Source organism: Sturnus vulgaris, chromosome 2 (genome assembly GCF_052056855.1).
Source record: "Sturnus vulgaris isolate bStuVul1 chromosome 2, bStuVul1.hap1, whole genome shotgun sequence".
Classification (NCBI taxonomy): domain Eukaryota; kingdom Metazoa; phylum Chordata; class Aves; order Passeriformes; family Sturnidae; genus Sturnus; species Sturnus vulgaris.
In genome coordinates, this window is record NC_142244.1 from 91,464,247 (window position 1) to 91,488,280 (window position 24,034).

The 24,034-nt window shown below is 37.1% G+C and overlaps 1 protein-coding gene across 3 annotated transcripts in view; it reads left to right on the forward strand.

Moving 5' to 3' along the window:
• Positions 1 to 24,034, forward strand: part of NCK2 (NCK adaptor protein 2) — an 84,021-nt gene that overhangs the window by 41,526 nt on the left and 18,461 nt on the right. For 2 of the 3 annotated variants that reach the window (XM_088160097.1, XM_014893429.2), the window contains exon 3: positions 11,195 to 11,436. In XM_088160097.1, coding sequence (XP_088016223.1) covers positions 11,211 to 11,436 — 226 coding nt within the window. In that variant the 5' untranslated portion in view covers positions 11,195 to 11,210. The remainder of the gene's footprint in view (positions 1 to 11,194; positions 11,437 to 24,034) is intronic. The other variant, XM_088160098.1, reaches the window with a different exon arrangement.

A 24,034-nucleotide genomic window follows, 5' to 3' on the forward strand; every position in this document is an offset into this window, starting at 1 on the left:
TCCAATGCTCTTTTCTGGCCCTCTTGCTATATCTAAATGTGAGGCAGTTTGAGATTCTGTTGTGTTCATACTCTGCAACCAAGAAAAATGGGGCAGAAAAGCTTCCACTTTCCTGTTTGTCTTGTTGTTTGCAGTCAGAAGGTCTGAAGATGTTCTCTCTGCACAGTCTGGGTTTCCCCACTGCTGGCTAGAATGTACCATTGCTCTTGATTGCCTTCAAAGTAAAGCAAGAAGATTTTTTTTTGCACTAATAGTGGAAAAAGTCACGACAGGTTGGAGTCATTCACAGTCGCTGCATCTGCTTTAGGCTGCTTATGGAGGCAGAAAAAAAACTTGCAGCTGCTGCCTGTACTTGCCTGAGCCCTGCCTGCTGCTGGGGATTGCAGCAGCAGGTGCTGGAAAGGGAGGTTGAGGGCAGATGGCACAAGCACAGGGAGGGTAAAGGCTGGAGGAAGGGCTTGCTAGGAAGAGGGATATTAGCCAACTGTCTATTGTTGGAGTTGCTTTATATTCAGACATTATTTTTTTCTCATCTTTCAACAAATGAAAATCAGTAACGATGACAGTTCACATTCCTTGTGTTTTCTACTAAGTATGTGATAAAAGGACATGAAATTATGTATAGTCTTCAAGATATGAGGAAATACCTTCTTCTAAAAATACTGTCTGAGATAAAACAGTAAAAATCATCTAACTACAAAAATCCTCTCTCTTAGTCTGAATGACATACAGATACACATTTCTTAAAAACAGCACACACTCCAAACAAACTGAAACATGTTTGTAAGGTTTTCTTAGCCCCTTAAGGTTGTCATCCCATATTTATGGAAAGATTTGAGCTAGGTTTTACTTACAAGTCCCCTGCCTTGTCTGTTGGTGACTATAATAAGCTTAGTTAAAGACATGATGAGGTGTTTTCTCTGTAATTTCTATTACTGTTGCTGTCTATCTTCTAAGCATAGGTAAGTTATAAGGCTTGTATCTAGTACTGTATAATTGTAACATGAGCTGCTATAATACCAGCTTGTTCCTGTAGGATACCAGCTTTTCATCCTTTGAAATAGAACTTTAAATTTAAATCATTTGTCAGAAGCTGAAAATGAACACTGCCTACTTTATAACAGACATACTGTTCCAAAAAATGCTATAGAAATATCCTTTTTAAGTAAAACATCAAAAGAGTTTTAAAAACTCAGCTTCCTGAAACAGCAGAGTGCTTATCACATAAATAGAAAAGATTGTACTTAGTATTATGTATTTTAAAGTCTGCCACATTGATTAAGCATTTGTATCTTGAAATGCCCCAGATGAGGAAATTCTGTGGTATAGCAGTATTACTAAGGAAAATCTTTAAAAATACTGAATTGGAAGGGTTAGCTTGTGTCAAAGTCACAACATGAAACAAGAGTGAATAGTGCATAAAATTAGAGTGGTATTGCATGATTAGTAGGCCAGAACTCAGATTTGTATTTTTCTGATGTTGTAGCAGCCAACCTTATAACAGCCTGGATGGCTTTCTTTTTGTGCTACTGGAGAGTTAGTAGCCTAAACGATCTGCTACTTTTCATAGCAGCATAGGGCTGGAAGGCACCTCTAAAGGTCATCTAGTCCAACCCCCCTGCAGTGAGGAAGGACATCTTCAAGTAGATCAGGTTGCTCAGAGCCCTATCTAATCTGACCTTGAATATTTCCAGGGATGGAACATCTTCCACATCTCTGAGCAATCTGTTCCAGTGTTTCACCACTCTCATTGTAAAATCAATTTCTTCCTTATATCTAGTGTAAATCTACAGTCTTTTAGTTTAAAACCATTACCCCATTGTCCTATCCCAATAGGCCCTGCTAAAAAGTCTGTCCCCATCTTTCTTATAGCCCCCCTTTATGTACTGGAAGATTCTATAAGGTCGTCTCTTTTCCAGGCTGAACAACCCCAACTCTGTGAGCCTGTCTTCATAGTAGAGATGCCCCAGCCCACTGATCATCTTGGTGGCCCTTCTTTGGACCTGCTCCAACAGGTCCATGTCATCCTGTGCTGAGGGCCCCAGATCTGGAATCAGTATTCTGGGTGGGGTCTCACCAGAGTAGAGTAAAGGGGCAGAATCACCTTTGACCTGCTGGCCATGGTGCTTTTGATGCAGTCCAAGATGCAGTTGACTTTCTGTGAGTAGACATTGCTGGGTCATGTCCAGGCTTTCATCTCTATGTTCCACAGCCCTTCTCTATAGTGTTGCTCTCAATCCCTGCATCCCCCAGCCTGTACTGATATGGAGTTGCCCTGACCCAGGCACAATACCTTGTACTTAGCCCTTTTGAATCTCCTCAATGCCCATGGGCCCAGTTCTTGAGCTTGTCCATGTCCCTCTGGATGGCATCCCATGCTGCAGTTTTGTCAGCCATAGTTTGGTGTTAATGTAGACTTGCTGAGGATGCAAAATGCTCAATTCCCCATCTGTGTCATCGATGACGACATTGAACAGTGCTGGTCAGTGGCAAGTGCAGTGTGGACTCCAGACACTGAGCCATTGATCAATGTCCAAATCTCTCTGGATGTGACTATCCAGCCAGTTCATCATCCACTGAGTAATCTATGCATCAAATCCTTATCTTTCCAATGTAGAGAGAAGGATGTTGTGGGGGACTGTGTCAAAGGCCTTCCTGGAGTCCAGACAGACGTCTGTAGGCTTTCCCTTATCTGCAGTTGTAGACACTCCATTATATAAGGCCACTAAGGGTAGGGCTTGGATTTGGTGAAGCCACTTTCTCATGTAACCATTAGCAATTTTATTCCTATTTGTTATTTTTCAAAGTCTTATGTTGTGTTTCTAATTGCAATTTTTGATATTGTATGCCTCAAATTATCAAGCTGTATTAGTCTGAATAATGGGCAGCTGTGACTATGAGGTGACTTTGGCTTTCAAGAAAGGAAGAAAAAATGTGAGCTGGAAAATTGTGCTCACTGCATTCATGGTGCTTGGCAACCTTTTCATTTGAGGGCATCCTCACTGCTCTTGTACAACAGACACTTGTGCTACACCTTCCTGCTGAAGTGGAGCTCGGAGAGCTGGAAAAACCTATAGCCGTCAGATCACTAAGACATCTGGACTACAAGCAAAACATAAGTGGGTCTTGCTGAGGAGATGAAGCCTTTTGTTTAAAACTATTTCTTTTCCTTAAATGTTGAGTTTGCATTTTAAGATATCATTTGAAGCAGTGCCTGCTTGCATATTTTACCTGAGCAGACTCATTCATGTGATAGACATCATGAAAATTTTGCATGAGAAATTTTTTTGCAAACATCTTTTTTATAAATTCTTAGATAAACACGCAAAGATTTCATTTTTGTTGAATGGTAAAATGTTGTACTGACTCCTTAGTAGGAAGAATATATTTCTGGATGTTTCTAACATGTATTCTCCTTTATTTCTTTGTTTGTCTTTTTAAAAGACTTCTAAACCACTTACATGACAAATAAAAGTTCTTAAGCTCTGTGTTCTATTGGAACTATGCAGAAATTCGTTACCACTACACTAGTCTTGAGGTTTCCTGTTTGCAATTGTTCTGCAATGTGAGATGCAAGGTGCCGGTGCACCGGTGTTCTGCAGTGTGAGGTGTAAGGTGCACGTAGCTGCAGCTGCATTAGAGATTGGGATAGCAGATATGTTGGGGGCTGGGAGAAGCCAACCTTACCTAGCAACTATCAAAAGCATTTGGCTGCAGAAACAAACCCCAGCCCTCACACCACTGTGCCCATAAACAGTGACAGGCTGCACCAAGGGGACAGGGTCTGCAGTGTGTAGATAGCAAGGTCAAGTTAGTTAGTATAGCTCTAAATTACTGGTTAATTATAAGTGATCCTTCACTTTTTTTGGAGACTCACTTGTTATGTTAACAAGGAGTGTCATCTAAAAGCCCCATCCTTTCCAGGGCTGTCCTGCCTGGGTGCACAGGCTGTGTGTGACCAGAGCACTCCTCTGGTGCACCAGCCTGGATCACTCTCACCCTTTCATCTGTAATTCTGCCTTTCTGGTTGTTTTTTAAATTTCTTTTCCCCCAAGTGACTTGAAAGGAAACCAAGCGCTTTTCTGCACTTTAGAACAAATGTCCTGGTTCTGCCAGCAAAGCTCATGGCACCCACTGAGCCTGCCTTAGAGTCTTCCTGCATTGTGGCTGGGGCTATCCCTCAGCTGATTGTTAAATCTGTTCAGCTTGGGTGGATGAGTAGACCTAAACCACAATCTCAAAAGAAGTGGGAAAAAATATTTAATGAATAGCTAATATTCTGTAACAGCTTTGTGGATGTTTCTGACATCTTGGGGTGCATTTGAACATTAAAGGTGTTTTTATATGCTAGTTAATGACAAAAAAGAAAATGGTTGTCTCTGTAAAGTAATCCCATATGTAAAAAAAAGTATTAAACTTTTTTCCAGTATCATGTGCAGTCAACTTAATATTCTATCTAATTCTGTACTTACACTTTTGCTAATATTTAAACTATTCCAATGCAGTTTAAGTACCTTTTTTACAGCTCTTGATGAGCTGAATTTTAATTCTTCTGATACTTTCAGTTTGCATTTCTGAACTTAAGCTTATTGCTATCAGTTTTTCCTTTTCACAGAAAGATTGCAAATTTTAATAAAACATTCCTCCTTTACAGTGGATTAATTTATTTACATCTTTGTTCATGTTTATTTTTTATAGCCTACCACTCATCTTTGCTTTCAGCTTTGGAAAACTGGCCCCCTAAAACACAGACAGCAGCATCTATTGATTATGACTGTCTTCAGTTTGCACATTGAAGTAAATTAAATAATAATTACTTGCACTTACTCAGCTATCACTTTTAGTTCTGTAATCAATGCATCCTAATGAGACCTAATAGTGAAACACCCCAAATTAATTGTCAAGCTTATGCTAAAACAGTCAACTATTTTAGGTTGCCTGAGTGTGGGGGGCTTTTTGCTCAGGTATCAGTTTGACACCTCACAACCACATAGCTGGGTAATGAATGCTTGCTCACTACAGCTGTTTAGTTAACTTCCTTTGAAAGAAGGGGATAGTAATCTTACAGCAGTTTTTGATGCAGTGACCTCTTTCCAAAGAAACGTGTCTCTTGGCGTGGGTTGACACATATTATATAAAGTATTAAAGTGTTAAACTGCAAAAGTAGTTAGACAAAGTGGCCTTTATGTGATCCATCTCTGTTTGTCCAAGCACCAGCAAATAGCCCAAGTAACGAAGCATGGAAAGGGTTTTACTGGTTATAACAAAGGTTATAATTACAACAACTTCTTATAATTTGGGTCAGTTTGTTTATTCTTTTTATACCTCTGCATTTTGAGGTTCCCTTGTAACAATCATTAGGAATATGTCTTCCTTGGTTTAGGTTAATTTTGGCCTTTGAATGAAGGAGATGATATTTCCCTGTTTCTTCAAACATGTTGCACTGGAAGTAGTTAAAAGTATATCCAAAAGGTGTATTCTTTTTCACAAGTGTTTATTTGAATTCACATTACTGGTTCTTTTTTATGCCTTCTGAGTTCTGCCTTTATGCTGGTGTTTTACTGGTCCTTGAGAACTGAACAAAACAATTTCAAATGTAAAGATTTGTTTTTTGATATCTTTCTGTATGTCAAAACTATTCATCTAGGCTGATGTAAGAAAACTAACCACACACCCACACATGCAACAAAGAAAAAAACTAGGTGAAAACAAAACTTCAAATTTCCTGAAACTGTTGGCAGGCTAACCAGAGATTGCATCATCATAAACAAGAAAGCTTCAGATTTAGAGGGTACTTCAGATGAAGTGATCTAATACAAGTTATTAATTGCAGAATACAGTAATACATCCAGGTAGCATAAAACAAGTCTGTATGAACACAGACTTTTAAAAATTTATTTTCTGCAACTATATTACCTTAGAGGACCGAATATTGTCTATTTGCCATAGCTGATGAAGGATTAACCAGGTGACCACCAGATAGCTGGCCTGTCAGCAATAAATGCTGCGTGGTCCAAAACACATTTTGATTTTTCAGAGTTTGGGGACAGGTGGAGAGGTTGTTCAGCCTTCAAACCTTAGAGAAAACCATGGTACATCATTAGTAAGTTTTCCACTCTTCCCATGTAATTAACTAAATATAATATAGTAATTATATTTTACTTAATATTGTACAGCAATTAGGTGTTTTATGTGTAATGTAGAAGCCTCTGCATCAATTCTGTCCCTTTCTTTCAGTGTGGCTTAGGAAGACATCCATTTCCAGAACAATCTATTATATCAGCTGGCACTGCCTATTAGAATTTTTGCTTGTTCCCTTGGTGAGGGATTAAATTTCAAGCATTACTGTCAGTCATTTTTCAGTCATGTTCTTTTTTGCAAAGCAAGTTGTGAGCAAGGAAAGCAACTGCTTCCTTTCTCACTGCATCTTTACCTCCTGTTTGCATGGTCCTAACTAACCCTGACATAACTGTGAGCTTTTCTGTTGAGGGCAAGAAAAGATGCTGCTTTTCTACCCTGGACCAGGACATTAAACTAGTCATAGTGTTAACTTGTGTCAGTCTATAGGAGAAGATTCCAGTTCAGGTGGCATGCTGATAAGAATTCTCTCATTTGTCCCTATTTGGGAGAAATGTATTAGTCCTGTATGGGGAGGGGGAGAGAGTGAGGATTGAAATCCCAGCCTGGTAAAAAAGAATGGGATCTGCATAACAATTCTTTCTGTTTTGGTATTTAAAATGACACCAACTGAATAAATCTTTCACATAAAATTTACTAGTAAATGTACAAGCTTGTTGGAGCAAATTCTCTTAAGTTCCTCTATGTTTAAGTTTCCATAATCTGAAATATTACTTACATGGTTCTCTTTAAGCACGGCTTCAAAATGGCATAAGTATTTATTTGTTTAGTTTTTTCCCTGTCATTGCTAAGTAGTTGGATTGTTGAGAGTTTGATTGTTGAGTTGACTCATGAAGTCATACAGACGCTACAGTACTAGATATTCCACCAATGTCTGCATTTATTCTGCCCTGTGATTAGTTAATGTTCCTCACCTGTCTGAGAGCTTTCAGTACAGGCATAACTGTTAACCTTGGCTGAGTTTTTGTTTATTGCCTTCTTGGCTGTGCAGTTTTTCAGTTTTTGCCCTCTCTCCCAAGGACGGTTTTGTGTAGAAAAAGTGTTATGTGCTTCTGCAATGGGGCAGCTTCCATTGAAGACAGAATTCCTTTCCTAACAAAACCTAAGATGAAGGGAAGTAACAAAGCGGCTGAAAATACATGAGCTCAATCGAAACTATAGTAGTTTTAACATTTCAACAAAAATGCAGAGTCGGTAAAATAAAGTAGTTTTTAAGACTGATAGCAGCAAAGAAATTGCTGGATTAAAAGGAGTTAGAATTGTGTATTCGTATTATAAGAATTGCCTTTTGAAGGTCTGGGTTATGGAGTTCTGTTTGCTCTCATTTAATGTGGTGTCTTTATTTTGGGTTGTTTTTGATTTTTAAGGTTGGAAGTTTTATTGCCATAGAAGTAAAGCAAATGACCACTTGATATAATAAGGTAAAAGTCAGGGTCATGTGAAAAAATATTGTATGGAGGAAACACTTGCATTTCATTGATTGTATAGAGAAAAGACTCTTACAGTTTCTTGCAGAAGTATTTCAAAGCTTTTCACTGGTGGTTTTTAAAGCGTGGAGTGTTGTCCTGTCGGGTAGAAGACCACACAGTATTTCACCATGAGGACTTTTGAGCTTTCTGAGAAGGAACTTTCCAGAAAGTTGAACACTTTCAGCAGTAATGGATTTTCATTTTCTTGGTGTGAAGGAATCTTATGTTGCCATTAAAACATTTGGGAACTGTGGTATCTTTTATTTTGCAGTACGTAAGCAGTACACTAAAGAAATTTCATGCTTTTAGTCCATGTCAAGTTTTTATGGTACTTTCAGATGCTTTGGGAGGCTGTGTTATTGTGTTTTCTTTTCGTTTTCCCCCAAATCTTGTTATGTTGTCTGCTTATAATCCTTTATTTGGCACATGGCTGTGCTGCAGAAGCATTTCAAAACTATTACTTCTACAGTCCCCCTTCTGGGAAACAAATGTGTCCTTATTTACATACCAGGAAATCTTAGCTCTGCAGATGTCACAGGAAGAGCCATATTGTCCTTGATGGAGACAGATTAATGATGTAATCATAAGAAAATTGTAAGAACTTTAATGTATTTCTCTACATTAAAAACAAACAAAATAAAACAAGCAAACAACCCCAAAACACAAAACAAAATTCGCTCCCTCCAAAAAAACAAACCTAAAACTAAAAAAAAAAAGAACCTAACACAACTAAATTGTATACACACATATAAAGCTTTAAATGGAAAAGCTGCAATTACATTATGCATTTTGACTCTAAATCCTATTTCCACTTGGGAAGGAAAGCTTTTACTAAACATTTAGTAAAATCTGGACTACTTTACTGAAAGGGCTTAAGTGTGAGCATGGTGCTAGGAAAACTGGCTTCTCTATATCTGAATACTTCTGCCAAAATTGCATCATGCAAGGGGCCTGCTTGTGAAATGACAAATCATTTCTCAGGAATAGTGACAGTTTTACAGGTCTACACTAATGGGAATTTAAGAAATCGAGTAGGCTTGAGCACCCTGTCCTGGTGAGTTTCAGAGTACTACAGTTGATGTTGTCAGCCCTGGTAAATAGTTTCTTCCTGTGCCAACACCGTGGGGAAAGACTTGATGACTCTTACAATAGAGGTCAATTAAAATTAAGTTTAAAAGTTTTTTTCTTCAGAGGTATAGGAAGAGTTTAATAGTTTTCCACCAGTCACTATTCAAATATTATTCCTAATGTGGGCTTCTTATTATTAATATGCTGTAATATTGATAATTTTTATTTGCCTATATTGTGAAAAAAAACTTTTTTAGAAGAGGAGAGTATGTAGTGGCAACATCAACCAACTGCATTGGTGATGTCCTATTTCTTCATGTTCTCCATGTCCTCAGGAATAGTAAGAATTGACCATTTTACAATTGCTGAGATAAAATAAACCAACCTAAATTGGAGAGATAGATTATATTGACAACACCAGCCTCCAGAACATGCTTGACTGCCGTCCCCTGTGGCTACATCAGCTTATCGACCTGTAGGCTCTCTGTCCATTTTATGTCAGTCAGAAAGCAGGGCAGTTTATTGAAGGCTGAGGTCCAAAGTTCAGGCTCTTCTCTGTCATTGTCAGATGGGATTATTATTTTAGGGGGAAAAAAATGGTTGAATGGTTACTGACTTATTTATTGTAAAACCATCAGTTCCACTGCATGACTCACAGCCTGTTTGAGCTGTAAGGATTGTGCTTCTCAGTTATTCAAAGCATCATAGCTCCTTTTTAAATTCGTCTTGGGGGCCTCAGCCATGAAAATGCATATTTGAATAATGTTTTAATTGTTGTATGTTCTTTCTGGTTTTTGATTGGAAAATTAAAACTTAAACCTGTTCAACTCATCTTCAGATTTTCAAAAATCATGTCCTGCTTTGGCCATGAGGGGTAATTTTGCTGGTGCTTGCCAGAGCTTTGCTGTCAAATGGTTTAGCAACCGTAGCTCAGGCCAATATGATGTTCTCCTAGAAACAAAATTAATGATAAGAGGAGGCTATTAATTTATAATAGGGCCCACTATTATGTTTTATGATTATAGATTAAATAAGGAAAGCACTTTTTTTTCCTAGAGTAAATAAGCCAAGTTTTCTGGCATGCAGTTTTCACAGTTTGTACTGTAGCTAAAGGGGGAAGTGTTTGTGTGAGTTTGTGTGTGTATTTACGGACTGCAGAAGGAACCCTTTTAGAATATAAGTGATATAACTTACATGCTGAACAGAATTTCTGAATGAAATCTGGTTTTTAATTTCCTTTCTGTCCCATAAACAGCTAGGTATCAGAGAAGATAGGGTTGTGGACTTACAAGACTTAGGCAACAAAGTCAAATATTACAGAAGTCTTTGGACATTAATAGTTTGAAGTACTTTTGCACCTTTTTCTACTAATCTGTAGTTTAAATGAAATCCACACCTTTTATTTAAAAATCTCAGAATCTACTACATTGATTTTCAGATATGTTGTCACCTCCTACACTCTCTCTGTCCTCCTTCACTTCCCTCTCCCCCAACCCCCACAGCAGTAATTAGAACGTTTTAGGTGACTTCTCAGAATTAAGAAGGTAAAATCAACATGGCTCGGTTGGCATTATAATATATTTGAATGTCATTGGTACTAGAATTGGACTTTTCCTTGCACACTATTGTGCTGCCTCGCATTGTTCCTGGTAATTGCTGGGATGCGTAGGAAAACGTGGAGGCATGCAGCTGCCTTTGTGCAGCTGACAAATAGCTTTGAAAGAGATCATTGTTCTTACAGGTAAGTGAGAGAAAGACATCTCATTCAGTCTTAATGAAGCTCTGGATATGTTTCAGGTAGGGAAGAAATGAAATGCAGTGGGTGCTCTTTTCCACCCTGCTGACTAATGCCTGGTGCAGGACTGTGCTGAGCTGGGATCTTCCTGGGAACAAAGGAGGAAGTGAAGACTTAAAGGCAGTTTTGTGCTGCCTGCACAAAACGGTGAACAAAGGCTTGCTAAAGACAGTACCCTCTTATTGATGGCAGATTTCCTTTCTGGGCTGCATTACTTCTTGAATTATTTCTTAACTTTTTAATTAATGAGGATGGACAACTTTGTTTAAATGCAGAAAACTTATATACGTAATGTTAGTATGAGGACATGGGACTAGTGTAGAAGGAAAATACGTTTTTGGAATGTTGCTATTTTATTTTTTTTCTCAGAACTTGGAATGCCACATATGGGATACTTTTATAATGTTATTATGCAAAAATTAAACAGATTTTGTAAATAAACTTCTGTTAATATGTATCTATATAATATTTTATATACATTCTGATGAAGTGAAGGTAATAAATTATGACTAGAATTCAGTATCAATATGCTGCCATATTTTAGTGGCTGAAAAACCAAGAAGTCATTATGACTTCCCTTATTTTTAAAAGAGGGTTCTCCCTAAATGGCATTCTCATTTTCCCCTAACTTTTTTCTTGCTTCTTTTAGAAGAATTAAAAAAAAAAAGAGTAATAATTATATGACATAATTTACTGAGGATAACAGTTTAATATTTTGTTGCAGAAGGACTCCATGAAAGATGACAGAAGAAGTTATTGTTATTGCAAAGTGGGATTACACTGCACAGCAGGACCAAGAACTTGACATCAAGAAAAATGAGCGTCTTTGGCTATTAGATGATTCTAAGACATGGTGGAGGGTAAGAAACGCAGCCAACAAAACGGGATATGTGCCATCAAATTATGTGGAGCGAAAAAACAGCTTGAAGAAAGGTTCTCTGGTTAAAAATCTAAAAGACACATTGGGTAAGTAATTTTGTATTTTGGAATAAATTTAGTAGTCTTGATGAGTTTCAGGTTGGGAATGTAATGTGGATATAAATATTTCATAACGTGTGTTTGGATTGTCTTTATGCTTGGTTTGAAGTGATATGATGGGCAGATGATTGAGGGAGGGAGAGACAGAGGGAGTGGATGTGGGTGTAGAATCACGTGTAAAAATCTGTAATGTGTTTCCTTGCATCACATCCAGAAGAAAAAGATGTTACTTTTGTTTCAGTTTGTCAAAGGTTGTGTATTTTCAATGGCTGAAGAACTATGAGTTTCATACACATGTCAACTGCTGAATCCTCTTTTCATGCCAACTCCTCTCACTTGAAAGATGAAGGATGTAAAATGGATTGTTCAGCATAGTATAATAGCCAAAGATAAATCATTTATGAATGGGATTTTACATAGTGTGGCTATGTACAGAGCCAGGGGTTAAGTTTCTGTGGTCTGAGATTTTCTGTTGACTTTCAAGTCCTTAAATATGTATTCTATTTTATACTTGCACATAAAGTCTTCACAACAGTATCTCATACATATAAAATAATCTAGGTTTGAAAAATTTTGTTTGCATTTTAAAGAAATGTATTTGAAAGTTAAGTGAAATGTTTTTCTTTCTTTCTCTTCGATTTTTAAGGCATTGATTAAAAAGTGCTTTGCATATGCCTGGGAAAGGTTATAAGCATAATGCTAAGTTGTTGTTTTATGCCAGGAAAACCTACTAGTGGTATTTTAGAGTGTTATGAATAAAAGAGAAACAGGCACATTAAAAGTGTTTTGAGGGGTTTTCTTTTGCTTCTGTTTTGGTTTTTTGCCTGTGTTTTATGAAGTCTTACATAGGGAAAATATGTTCTGTTGCAGACTGCTGTCAACAGCATGACTCTTCAATAGAAAAATTAGGATTTGGGATTGTACTTATTGGAAAGTTAAAACATTCACTTAAAAATAACATGGCAATAACTTATGTGGGATTATCCTGTGCCAATGTTGTTTCTAACAGATTTTGTTTCTTAGTCGCTCCTTCATTACCATGTCTTCCATTGCTGAGCTGCCATAACGTACATAGAAACTGGGGACTAGAGGATGGGTGGCAGACAAACGAGGTCATCATAAAATTTACCATGCTAATATTTAGTACCACAGTCCTTTCTACAGATACTCTTGGAATATACTGATTGCAGTGCCAGGAAATGTGATTATGCCTTTTCAAAGATTTGCGTGGTTAAAATCAAAGTCCCAGTTGTGACATTAAGCTCCTTTTGTATAGATTTATGTTGTTTAAAACATAAATTAAATGTATGTATTTTGTCTGAAAGGTACGTTAGGAAAGGATTGCAGTCATGTTGTAATAATACTTCAAATGTTCATGTAAAATGTGAACAATAGTTGCTTGATGTAAACACATTTTTATTTATGTCCAACAGAAATCTATTTAAGTGAAGGAATAGAGGTGTGTCCTAGCCTATGTGTGTGTTTATTTTAAAAAAGCTGCATGCTATGCAGGGTGCTTCCCTTCACTCTGGTGGTGAATGATGAAAAGGTGTGAGAAAAAAGCTTGATGGTTTAATGGCTGAGCCGTCCCTAGGTGTCACATCTTCCAAGACTCAGCCCTTTGCACACACCTGCATGGGTTTTTAAGTTCTGAAGGACTGTTAGGACAAGTTAGGCATTCCCTGTTCCCTTTCTAATGGTTTTCTCTGTGTGTTTGTTCAGCTGAGGCAGAAAGTGCCTTAGGATGGGGTCTGGCTTTTTGTGTGCTGTCACCACACTTAGCTGGTGAGCATCCAGAGTGTAAAGCCTCTCGTGCTCTTTTAAGCTCCTACATCCTGTGACACTGAGAAACTGCCTGAGGCATACCTAACTCACAGATGGATTCAGAATATTCTTAACATCCACCCAAAAGAACTGGTGCTTAAGAGTATTCTTTTTTAGTAGTTTAGGTGCTGTGAACTCTTTACCGTAATGAAACATGTATGTGCTGTGCACCACGTATCTGTACAACTTTTTTTACCTCTCTTGAATCAGAGTCCTCAACTAAACTATAGTCTTTAAGTCTTTCCTGTCTTGCTGTAATTTCTCATTCAGAACGAGCAGACCATGTGTCCTTTCTTAGTGGATCCATTGTTTTGAGAGGCCATCAAAAATGCAGTCCTTCTTTTTAAACAAAGGCTTGCAAATTGCAAGACTGATGTTTCATCTACTGAAACAGCTTTTGAAAGTTTTGCTTCGCCCAGTGAAGCAAGTTCTTAAGTTCTCTTTATACAAATATGTCTAATGTATCATCACTCCTGCCTCTCAAAGGATCACAAGAAAAGTCTCATTAAAATACTGCCTAACCCAACACAGTTGGGAATGGTGGTCATGAGTATTAGTCCTTAAATCAAATCTGTTTCCAACTTTGGTCTTGAAGCTACTGCCAAAATATCAGGTACTGAACTTTAAAAAAACCCAACAAAATGTCACTTAATAGTCTTGTCAATAATTAATAACGAATCTTGTGAAATCTCAAGAAACTCCCACCTCATAGCTGCTTCCAGTGACGTACTTGCACTCCTTTTCATACTTGTGTCACTCAAGCAAATGATTGTTCCCATGGAGATGCACTTTTCCCTGCTTCTTTTTTAACAGATTACATTTCTTTGTGTTAAAAAATAATTCATCTGAAAGCATTGTTATCAAGCAAATGATGTCATGTGTTGTCTGTGTGATTATCTGCCAGTCTTGTGCTTATCCATGGTAATTACCAGTGCTTGATTTTTTTATATTCAATAAATATGAAAAGTGATAGCCATAGTTCAAATTGTGGCAGACCCTGTAGGAGCTATAACTATTTAATTAATAGTTCCCCTCATTTGCTGTTGAAGATATATCATCTGAATAGTTATTCATCTTTGGCATTAGTCTATGTTCTAATGAAACTTTATGCCACGAGTTATGCTGGTGTTTTGTACACAAAAACACATAAAAGTACACCATGAAAGTTTACTATCTTTTCGAAGTTGCTTTTATCGGGAGAACTTATAATCTCATCAGAGAATTGAGTTATGCCTGTTTGATGCGAAGAACTAATTTTCCCAGAACTGTTGACTGTCATTAATTATATCTCAACCCTTGAATATTTTATTAATAGTCCTATCAGCTTTAACATTTTTTAGCTTGGGGTTGGTGGAAGGTTAATGGACATATGGGTACCTAGAATAGGCAGCTTGATGTTTTAAAATATCAGCTCATTTTTAGCAGGCTTCTTGAATTTCCATTTTATTTCAGCATTTTTCGAAAAAAGCATCAAATAAAATGTGTTCAGAAACAGCTCTCCTGAAAGTTTTGGGTGCTTATTAAAATGATGATTAACTCTTGTTTAGCATATGTTCATTAAATTCGTTCTTTGTGGACTGAAAAACAGCTCACCCAAAATCTCAAATGAACCCCAGTAATTTCTGAAGAGATATTTTAGAATCATCCTATGGTTTTTTACAATACAATAGCCTTTTCTACACTGTTCACTTTGTGTTTACCTTTTTAAGGGCTTGCTCTGTTCTATTGTATCTTCTTTTAGTCCTGACATCAGGGAATTTTCTGTAACTTTTAACTTTCCTTAAATTACTTGGAGGAACTTTGAGTCTTGTAATTCTTCAATTGATGGATGTGTGGTTTTTGTCATTTTTCTGTTTGATATATGCTACTTGTGATCTTCTTAAATCTCTTTCTTGAGTGAGGTCTAATGAATACTCAGCTTCAATGGCCTAGTTTTAATTATGGAAGTATAGTGTATAGGCCACCTATTGAGTATTTTAAATGATTGATCTTCTCATTCCCTCTTTTGTCTTAACTGAATGATACTGCAAGTAAAAAGTTAATGGTAATTTGAGCATTTCAAATTGCTGTCTTCTGTTTGCTCATACTGAATGAAATCTGGTAATTATTACTATTCTTAAGGCAAAAGCCAGCTTCCATGCCTGTGATTAAAATTTCATCTTCATTCATTATAATGAAGTTTAAAATAGTTTCCTTTTACAGTATTTCATTTGTGGGGAGGGTATTTTCTATACATTTTGAATAAGTCTTACTAAGCAAGAGACCTTCAGCATGCATCTTTTAAACTGTAATTTTCTATAATATAATTCTTCCCATGTGCTGGGGGGGTGGAAAGGAATTCCCATATCCATTTGTTTGGAGTGGGTGTTTGCCAGCACCACCCCCAGAGCTGCCTCTGAGTGCAACTCCACGGGTTTCCCCGTCGGCAGCAAAGATGATCTATGCCTGCTGGCTCATCTCTGTCATGCCAAACAGAAACCTTATCTGAAGGAAGCCAAAATAATTGAGAAGTCAGTTGTTTGTGTACTCAAAATAAAACTTCTACATTTTTTCCATCCCTTTGCAAGTCATTTTCCTGGCAGCAGCACAGCTCCCCAGGCAGCAGCGTGCCATGAGTGACTGAAGCGTGTGATCCAGCAGCAGGGTGCCATTTTCATGGGAATCCATGATTTTCTGAATGTTACTGCTTTTTTGCTTCATAACCAGCACTGTATGTAGGCTTTTCTTACAGGTTTCTGGTCTTGTTCCCTTTAGTTAAAAACTGCATAAGAAACCTTGAGGACATTTCTACTCTGCTCTTGGTGTGGGTTTTTGAATAGATGCCCTGCAAAAGAAAAAAGGTTAAATAAAATGTGTATTGAAAAGGAGATTGGACACCAAGAAAACAGGAGAGGTATTTGCAAATCTGTAGGAACAATAGAAACGGATGAGTTTTGGTGGTGATGGCAAGTAACAGTAACCTTGATAACATTTCACAGACACATTTGAGTTGCATGAGAGACTTTTTAAATGGCTCCTTTATTAAGCTTCTGGAAGTCTGCAAAACTTTTCAGTAACTTTTTAGTTTTAATTCACTCAATATGTCAGATTTGGAAAGGAAGGATTGTTAAGCAGGATGTAATGTAGAGAATCTTGCTTGTATCAGTGCTCCTAGTAGGTTATTCCAGAAGTGTTATCCATCCAGGAGTATTTCTTGTGTCTGTCAACCCCTGTGGTGTATGTCTGCCTGGGTCAGTCTGTAGATCTGCAGCAGTCCCTGAATGCCATATATACTGATGCTTCCAGGAATGAACACTTTTATATCTCTCTCCTCTCCTCAGCTATTTTTATGATAATGCTGGGGTTTTTTCAAATTTATAACTTCATATTTTCCCATTTGAGAACTACTTGGTACCACTTTCTCAGTGCTCATTTGGAAGTTGACAGGGAAGTTAGCCCTTTTTTCTTTGGGGAGTCGCTGCCTAGTAAGAAGCAGAAATGAGGAATTGGTCATTCTTCAATGCAATCTTTTTTTAGCAATGGAAAACTGTTCCTCTTGGTTGGTTAAGAGGCTTGGTGTACTTCCTTTTTACATATAAATATTTCAACTCAGATTTACACAATTACCATCTGTATAACATGGTTATGAAATCTCATGATTAAAGTTCTGGTGTGTGTTATTGGTCTTTATTTTTTTGTTTGGTTTGTTTGGTTTTGAGGACTTCTTCTTTTTAAAAATATCTTAGTGATCTGATTTTGGTAGTTCTGATGTGATGTGTATGGCAGATTTAATTATATAAGGTTGTATTTTGACATTCATCAGATTGTTTCTAAATCTTGTTTTAAGTATTGAAATTTTATTACTGAAATATTTCACTGGCTCTAACATTGTGGGTTTTAGCTGAATATTTTCCAGTTCTTCCACGCTAATTTTTAAAAGTGTAATCATAAGAAGTATGCACAGTATTTTTGGCACAGTCAGAGCACTAAATTGCCTAAAGTCAGAGTCTTCATTACTCTTTGCTTGATGAATGTTTGTTTGTCAGTGGCCTGTCTGAGCCTCATCTACAAGATCACAGAAAACATATTAAATTTATAATAGAACTAAGTCCCAGTTTGAAAATATTTGTTAGTTCTTAATTAGTTATTTCCAGTTCTAGTCTTCTCTGGACACCATAAGGGTATAAAATTTGCTACACAATGAAAGAATGGTGGAAATAAAAATAAATATGGTATCACTGTATAATAAGTATATTTTTGTATAGCACAGCCTCTTAAGCCTTATATAGCTCATGTTAATAAAAGCAGGTCTACCTTACAAGACAAACAGAAGTTATTTTAATCCCTTTAGAACTTCAAGCTCCCAATGGTTTTGGCCTTCCTTGTCACAGACTTGTAAGAAATGCTAGTCTTTCCATTCAAAAACCAGCATTTAATAAAGTTGATTTTAAAAGATAAATAACTTCTTAAAGCATATAGTTACTTGTCAGATTATTTATCACGTCTTAAAATTCCTAAGGGGGAATTCTATCACGTTTTTGTTTAGCCAAACATCTCTATCTGAAATTGGGTGATAAAATCAATTCCCTCATAGGAATTCAGCAAAAATAAAACTATTTTATCTGCGTCACTTATTGTTGCTTTGAAGTTTTCTAGCTTGTCAGAAAATGTGGACATAACAGTAGTGGCATGTCTGTTGTGCCTCTTGGAGAATTGGATGAGGGTGAGTCATCTCTGTTTGCACTTTAAAGGAGTTAGCACACAGGAATTAAAGTTCAAATTTAGGGAGAGGAAGTAGTGGAAGTGTTCATATACAGCACAAATCCTTGCTCAATTTCCTAGAATCCTAGAATAGCTCATTTCATGGTTGAATTTGTTCAACTGAAGCACCTTCTCTGCTGTGCATCATCCTGCTTCGTAGTTGCATTGCTCAGAATGTTTGTTTGTGAGACACTGTGGCAATGGTGGTGACTCTTCACCAGTGGTGAAATTGAGGAGAATGGTTTTGTGGTAGTGAGAGAAGTGATGGGAACGCCTTTTAGATGTGGTGTCTTGAGTTTCGGGGGAAAAATAAGCTGGAACAATTGCATTTCTTCCATGTTCACGGTAATAATAGATGATTGTGGTTACATAGATTGCTGAGAAAGGATAATGGGAGATGTTCACAATGATTTCAAACGCAGGGAAGCGATTTCTTCCATTCCCATCTAGAACATGTGGAGTTAGGTGGTGGCAGTGCTGATGCCACTGGAGTGATAGCAGATGATTTGTATAACATGTAATTGAAATACTTAGCTGGTTTCTGGAAATACATCTGCCTCACAACTGTCATTAAAACCTAGACTTAAAGTAGCCATTTTCACTTTATTGATGATCTTTGAAGATATTGTGATATACTCAATAGCAGTAGTTTTGCATATGGAAAATGACACAAGAACATACTGATGACAAGGTAGGGTCTGCCTTCCCACTACATCATTGCAAAAAATACATTAATTTTTAATGAGTGTCACTATAAAACGTTAAAATATTTATCTAGAATCCAAAACAAACTCATGAATTCATGATTTTGGACATGTTGTACGCCCACAAACATTTAAATAATTTTAATATGTATATCAACTGTGTCCACTGAAAGTAACATTAAAGGAATCCTAGTCTCTGCTTGGTGAAACTAAAATCAGACTTTCTAAAAAATACTGTGTTTTAATTTCTAAAGAAACATCTGCTTGGAGAAGGAAAAAATCTGAAGTTGTAGAGCAGACTAATGCAAAACAAACAAACAAACCCACAAGAAAAATCCCCAATGAAAATTAAACACAAACTTGATGCCTTTTAAAGAGCTAAAGGCAAAGAATTTTGGTGAATATTCTGGAGAATTCATGGTTGAGAATAATGCTTCTTTTATTGCTTGATAAGACTTTCTCTGCTAGATGTGTGCACCAAGCCCTTTATCTGCTCCAAAGTGAAAAGCCAAAAGCAGCAGTGAATGGAGAACCTGAAGCTTGTTGCAGGGCTAGCTTGTAATGATTCAGAAGTTTGCTTTTTTCATGTTACAACTGTATATATTGTATTCTGTTGCAGTTTTAGCTTTATTGGGGTAGATACTTTAAAGGATGTGCTGCTTCAAGAATTTAAAACAAATATATAATGGAAACCATGATGTGTGCTACATTTCAGCAGATTTTTCTTCTGTGATGGTTGCAGTAAAATGTTTCAGGGCTGAAGACATAAAGATACCCTCCTGTTTTTAGTCTATATTGAGTAAATAAATGTGTTCATTGTATTAGAAGTTTTATCTAATAGATAGATTTTTGTCCCCCCTTTCCCATGCAGAATGTCTGCATGTGCTTGGAGGTACATAGACGTTTACAGATCAAAGAACGAGCCTTTATTTTATTCATAATTATGTGTGGAAAGATAAAAGGATCACCTTAACTCAGTGTGGCTGTGCGTACTTATGTCTTTGGTATTATTTCCCTCAGTCTTCACCTTGGAGGACCCTTGGTTTTGCCCCTCTCTGAGCCAGTTATGTTTCAACCTGTAATGTCTGGCCTTAGAGCAAGCCCAAAAATTAGCTCCCAAGGTAGTTTCACAGCTTACTATTAAAGAGAGTCCCTCCATTGCCAGTAGCTCTTCCTACGCCCTGTTCCAGCTGTGGAGGCAGTCTTTTACTTTCTTTGCATTAAACGTTTGTGTCTGAACCCTCAACTCTTTTGATGTTTCCTTTTTTACATAGAATAAAATACTTCAAGCATTCTGCTAATTATGTATCTTCTTCTGAACCAGTAAAAATAGAGTAAGTTTTGTTTTTCTTTTCCCCCCAAGTACCGTCTTGTACTGGATTCATTGCACAGTGTTCTCTTCTGTCTTCCTTTCCCTCAGGTTCTCGAAGTTGGCTGAGGCAGCAGAACTGGGGCTGCAGTGTGAGTCACTGCATTGCACCTATGTGCCTGAGTTGGGCGTTTTCCATCAGCACATGCTTATAGGGGCACATGTGTTTGTGTGCTCTGCATACTGTCATCCCCTTTGGCTTCACATATTAGCACATGAAAGTGGTAGCAGAGAGAAGAAACAGATGACAGTAGCTGAGGTATTAGAGGTCTTGTATACCTTGTTTGGTGTGTGGAGCTGAGTCACTCTAAAACCCAAGCTAAGGTAACTGACAAAAATCAATAGCCTCTATGTACTCCTTTTTCCAACGACTTGCAGGGACTCAAAGGACAAGAAATTTTTCAATATACAGGTGGCAGTGGCTGTTCTTTCTCCCACCTTAGAATCTTTGGGGAGTTCTTTTCCTTCAGATTTGGCTGTTTTCTTCAATATGCAACCTTAAGTAATTATGTTGATATTACTGGATGTGTCTTTTGTGACCTTAGGCTGTCTTGAAGTTTAATATTACAGGGTATTTTTAAGTATTAATTTGTTTCTTCTTCTCTATGTGTTTGCACTTGGGTTCTATTGCTTTCTGTTTGTCAGGTTTTTCTAAGACCTGAACAATAGGTGGCTGTTCCGTGACACGTTCTCGTACCATGCAAACAGAATTTGTAAATTAGCGTTCACACCTAAAGAAACTGGGCCTTGTCTTACAATGTGTTAGGAAGGGTTTCCTTCCATTTTCTGAGTCTCAAAAGTGTTTTCTTTTGTGGAGTCTGTTCATAAAACAGGAATTGACATGTGTGGAGTGTATGTGGACATAAAACATAAAGTTGCAGTGCTAGAGAGAATGCCCACCTCCAGTTTTAAGGGGAAAGGTTCCAGCACAGATGGCATTTTATGAGCATTGTTTCAGTGGTGAATGTGATTGCTTACTGACAAGTTATTTTTGTGGTCTCAGCAAGTTCATTTGGATGGACATCTCTCTTAATGGCTGGTCAGCTTGGACAGGTGGACATTTAAGGGTGCTCTTTCTAATAGGTGACTATTTGTAGCTGTATTTTGCACTAGAAATTGATTTAGAACTTAGACTATAAACTGTCTAAATTGTATGCAGTCATTTCCAACGCTCCTGTTTGCAGTCTTTGAGACTTTTTAAATTAAAAGAAATGGAAAGTTAAAGAAAAAGGAAAGGAAAATGTGTTTTGATGTGGTGGTAAGGTTATTCTTCTTGTATATGGGTTCTACCAGTTTACTAACCATCCTGTAAGATTTTTTTGAATTGTTCATTCGGGAAATTGTTCTCCAGAACAGGAGATAAATGTATTACTTTACTGTTGCTCTATAGTTACTGAGTTTAAATCTACAAAAGAAATTGTTCTGGTTTGTGTGGGAGTCCTGCGGTTTTGTATTTTGGCTGTGAGGACTACACTTCAGAGGAGATGGGCAGTTTTGTTAAGTGAGCCATTTCATCCTATACCTTCCCCTTCAGAGATGGAGAGGCCTGGATTTGTGTATGTGATTGCAAATAACCTGAGAGCCCTTGATTAACGAAGCTATGTGCATTGAAATTCAGAGAGGAATTTAGTACAGAAAAGATTATATTTAGTTTGCGTTCCCCTTCCTAAAAGGAGTTTGCAAGAAAACTGCAGTACCAGGCTTCTAAGGATTTTTGAGGTCTCTAAAGAGAAAATGTAATAAACATTTTGTATTTTCCTGTAACACTTATTTAATGTTGGAAAATGTTAGTATAGTATAACATGGGCATTCTGGCCTTATGGTAGAATTATTAAGGCTTAACATCATGCGTGGTGTTGGTATGGGTCAACGAGTAAAACACAGTAAACTCAAAGAGTGGATGACTCTTTCAGGAGAGACTGTCTTGAGCTTTTTAATGCTAAGATACTGCCCTTTAGTCAGTATTCGGATCATTGCCTTCTAAAGCATATTTTTGGCTCGAGAGGCTGTATAATTGCTGCTTTGTAGTTTCTCTGTTCAGGTTTGGGCTTGGTGATCCAAACTTCAGTCTCTATCTGTAACACCTGTTACATCTTTGCTTTTCAGATACAGAATTCAGAGTAAATTTGAGCATACAAGAAGTGAAATGACTAAGTTAGAAATATAGTTACATCTGTCTAAAATGGAATAATTCCATCTCGGTTATTTGGAAGGGTCTTTAAGTTGGAGGGTTGTCATCTTGTATTCAGGATAGTCTACTTAGTACTTGCTGTGGTTTTTTTCCTCAGTTTCTTTTTAATTGAGTGGGTTAGTGTTAGGAAGTCAGATTTGTATCCTGAGCTGTCCTGTGAGCCTCTTTTACTTGATATCAATGTGAGATAGCTAAATATAAATCCTCTTTCTACCAAGTGCTGGAAGGGGAGAGGGAACATAAGCTGTGATATGCTTCCTGAGGGACTGGAGTATGCATTGAGGTAGACAGTTTGGAGCATCTCATGCATATTAGTGATTTCTTTTGTCAATATCCTCTGTTAGTGTTTGTGAAGGAGAGGCAAAACAGTGTAGCTTTTCTTCTCTACATCAAGGGAACAGAAAGCAATGGGAAGTCCTACATGGCTACTGTGCCTTCTCCCCACACTTTATAGATGTGTTCTTAGAATTATAGGGCTGCCTTAGACTTAAGGTATTTCTGGTTATAGTCTCTTATTATTCATCTTTCAAAATCAAGATAGCATAATTTATAAGGTTACAAATTAGGTGGAAATATTTTTATTTGTATTTGAAAGCAGAGACTGCATATTTAAAGTAAGCAAGCTTCAATTTTAATGTGTAGAAAGAAACCCCATTCATTTTATATGCCTTTAATTTGAGACCAAGGCAGCTGTTTTCCTGTTATATAGAAGATTTGAAATCCCAAGACCATTTAAATTTGCCTAATGAGTCTTCTACTTAATTTTGCCACTGGGGTAGGAACATACATGAGCACTTTATGGAAACCTCCAGATCGTGCATTTGTCTCTGTCCACATAAGTCCCTATATTACATCTTTATAATGTTAACCTTTTGCTCTAAAATGCTCTGGGTACAGAAAACTCAGTACCTGATACTGAAATTTGAGTGTACCTTTCCTAATCACAAAGAGGCATGTGTAGCACAGTGTAAATTACAGGAATTAATGCAGTAGTCGTTTTTAATATAGATGTTTTAATATTGCTGATTTCTTTACAGAAGCCTCCAGACCAAATCGTGTTTGATGCATGGAAAACTTTGACACTGCTTTTTCCTGTATTTGAAAAGCAGCCTGGTTGTCGAAATGTCAGAGTTTCACTTTGACATTTAGAGAAGAGTTTCCATTTTCTGATTTGTTCTGGAGTGGCTTTTTTCATATATTGAGCTTCTTAGAGAAGATACAAAAAGTCATTAATTGAGCTGTAAAACTTCATTTCTGTATTACAAATGCAGTTGAAGATTCCTGGAATTTATGGCAGTGTCCTTTAAATAATGCTGTTGATGGATATGTGGCTTCTAAAACACTGGCTATCCCATATGGATCTTAGCCTTTGAACATTTTCTTGGAAACTGGACGTGTAGGTGGAGGGGGAAAAGAAGGAGTGGGAGGTTGCAGTCTGAAAATGTGCAGAAATGTTTGGTTTTTCTTTCTGTGTAACAGAAGAAACTTTGGTCTGCTGAATTCCTTAGTAATAAAGAAGCAAAGACAAGTTAATTTGAAATTATTAAAGCAATAATAAATAACAAAACTACATGAATGGCTGATTTGAATATTCCAGTTGACAAGAAGTTCTGTTTAGCTCTGTACTGAGTGGATGAATTACTTAATTTACATTGCATTATGGTGGAGGTTTTTTCTGAAAAATTTTCCTGAAAAGCTAATTGTTTCTTTCTTAATACAATTTTTAGTTTCTTTTAAAACAGACACTGTACACTTTAC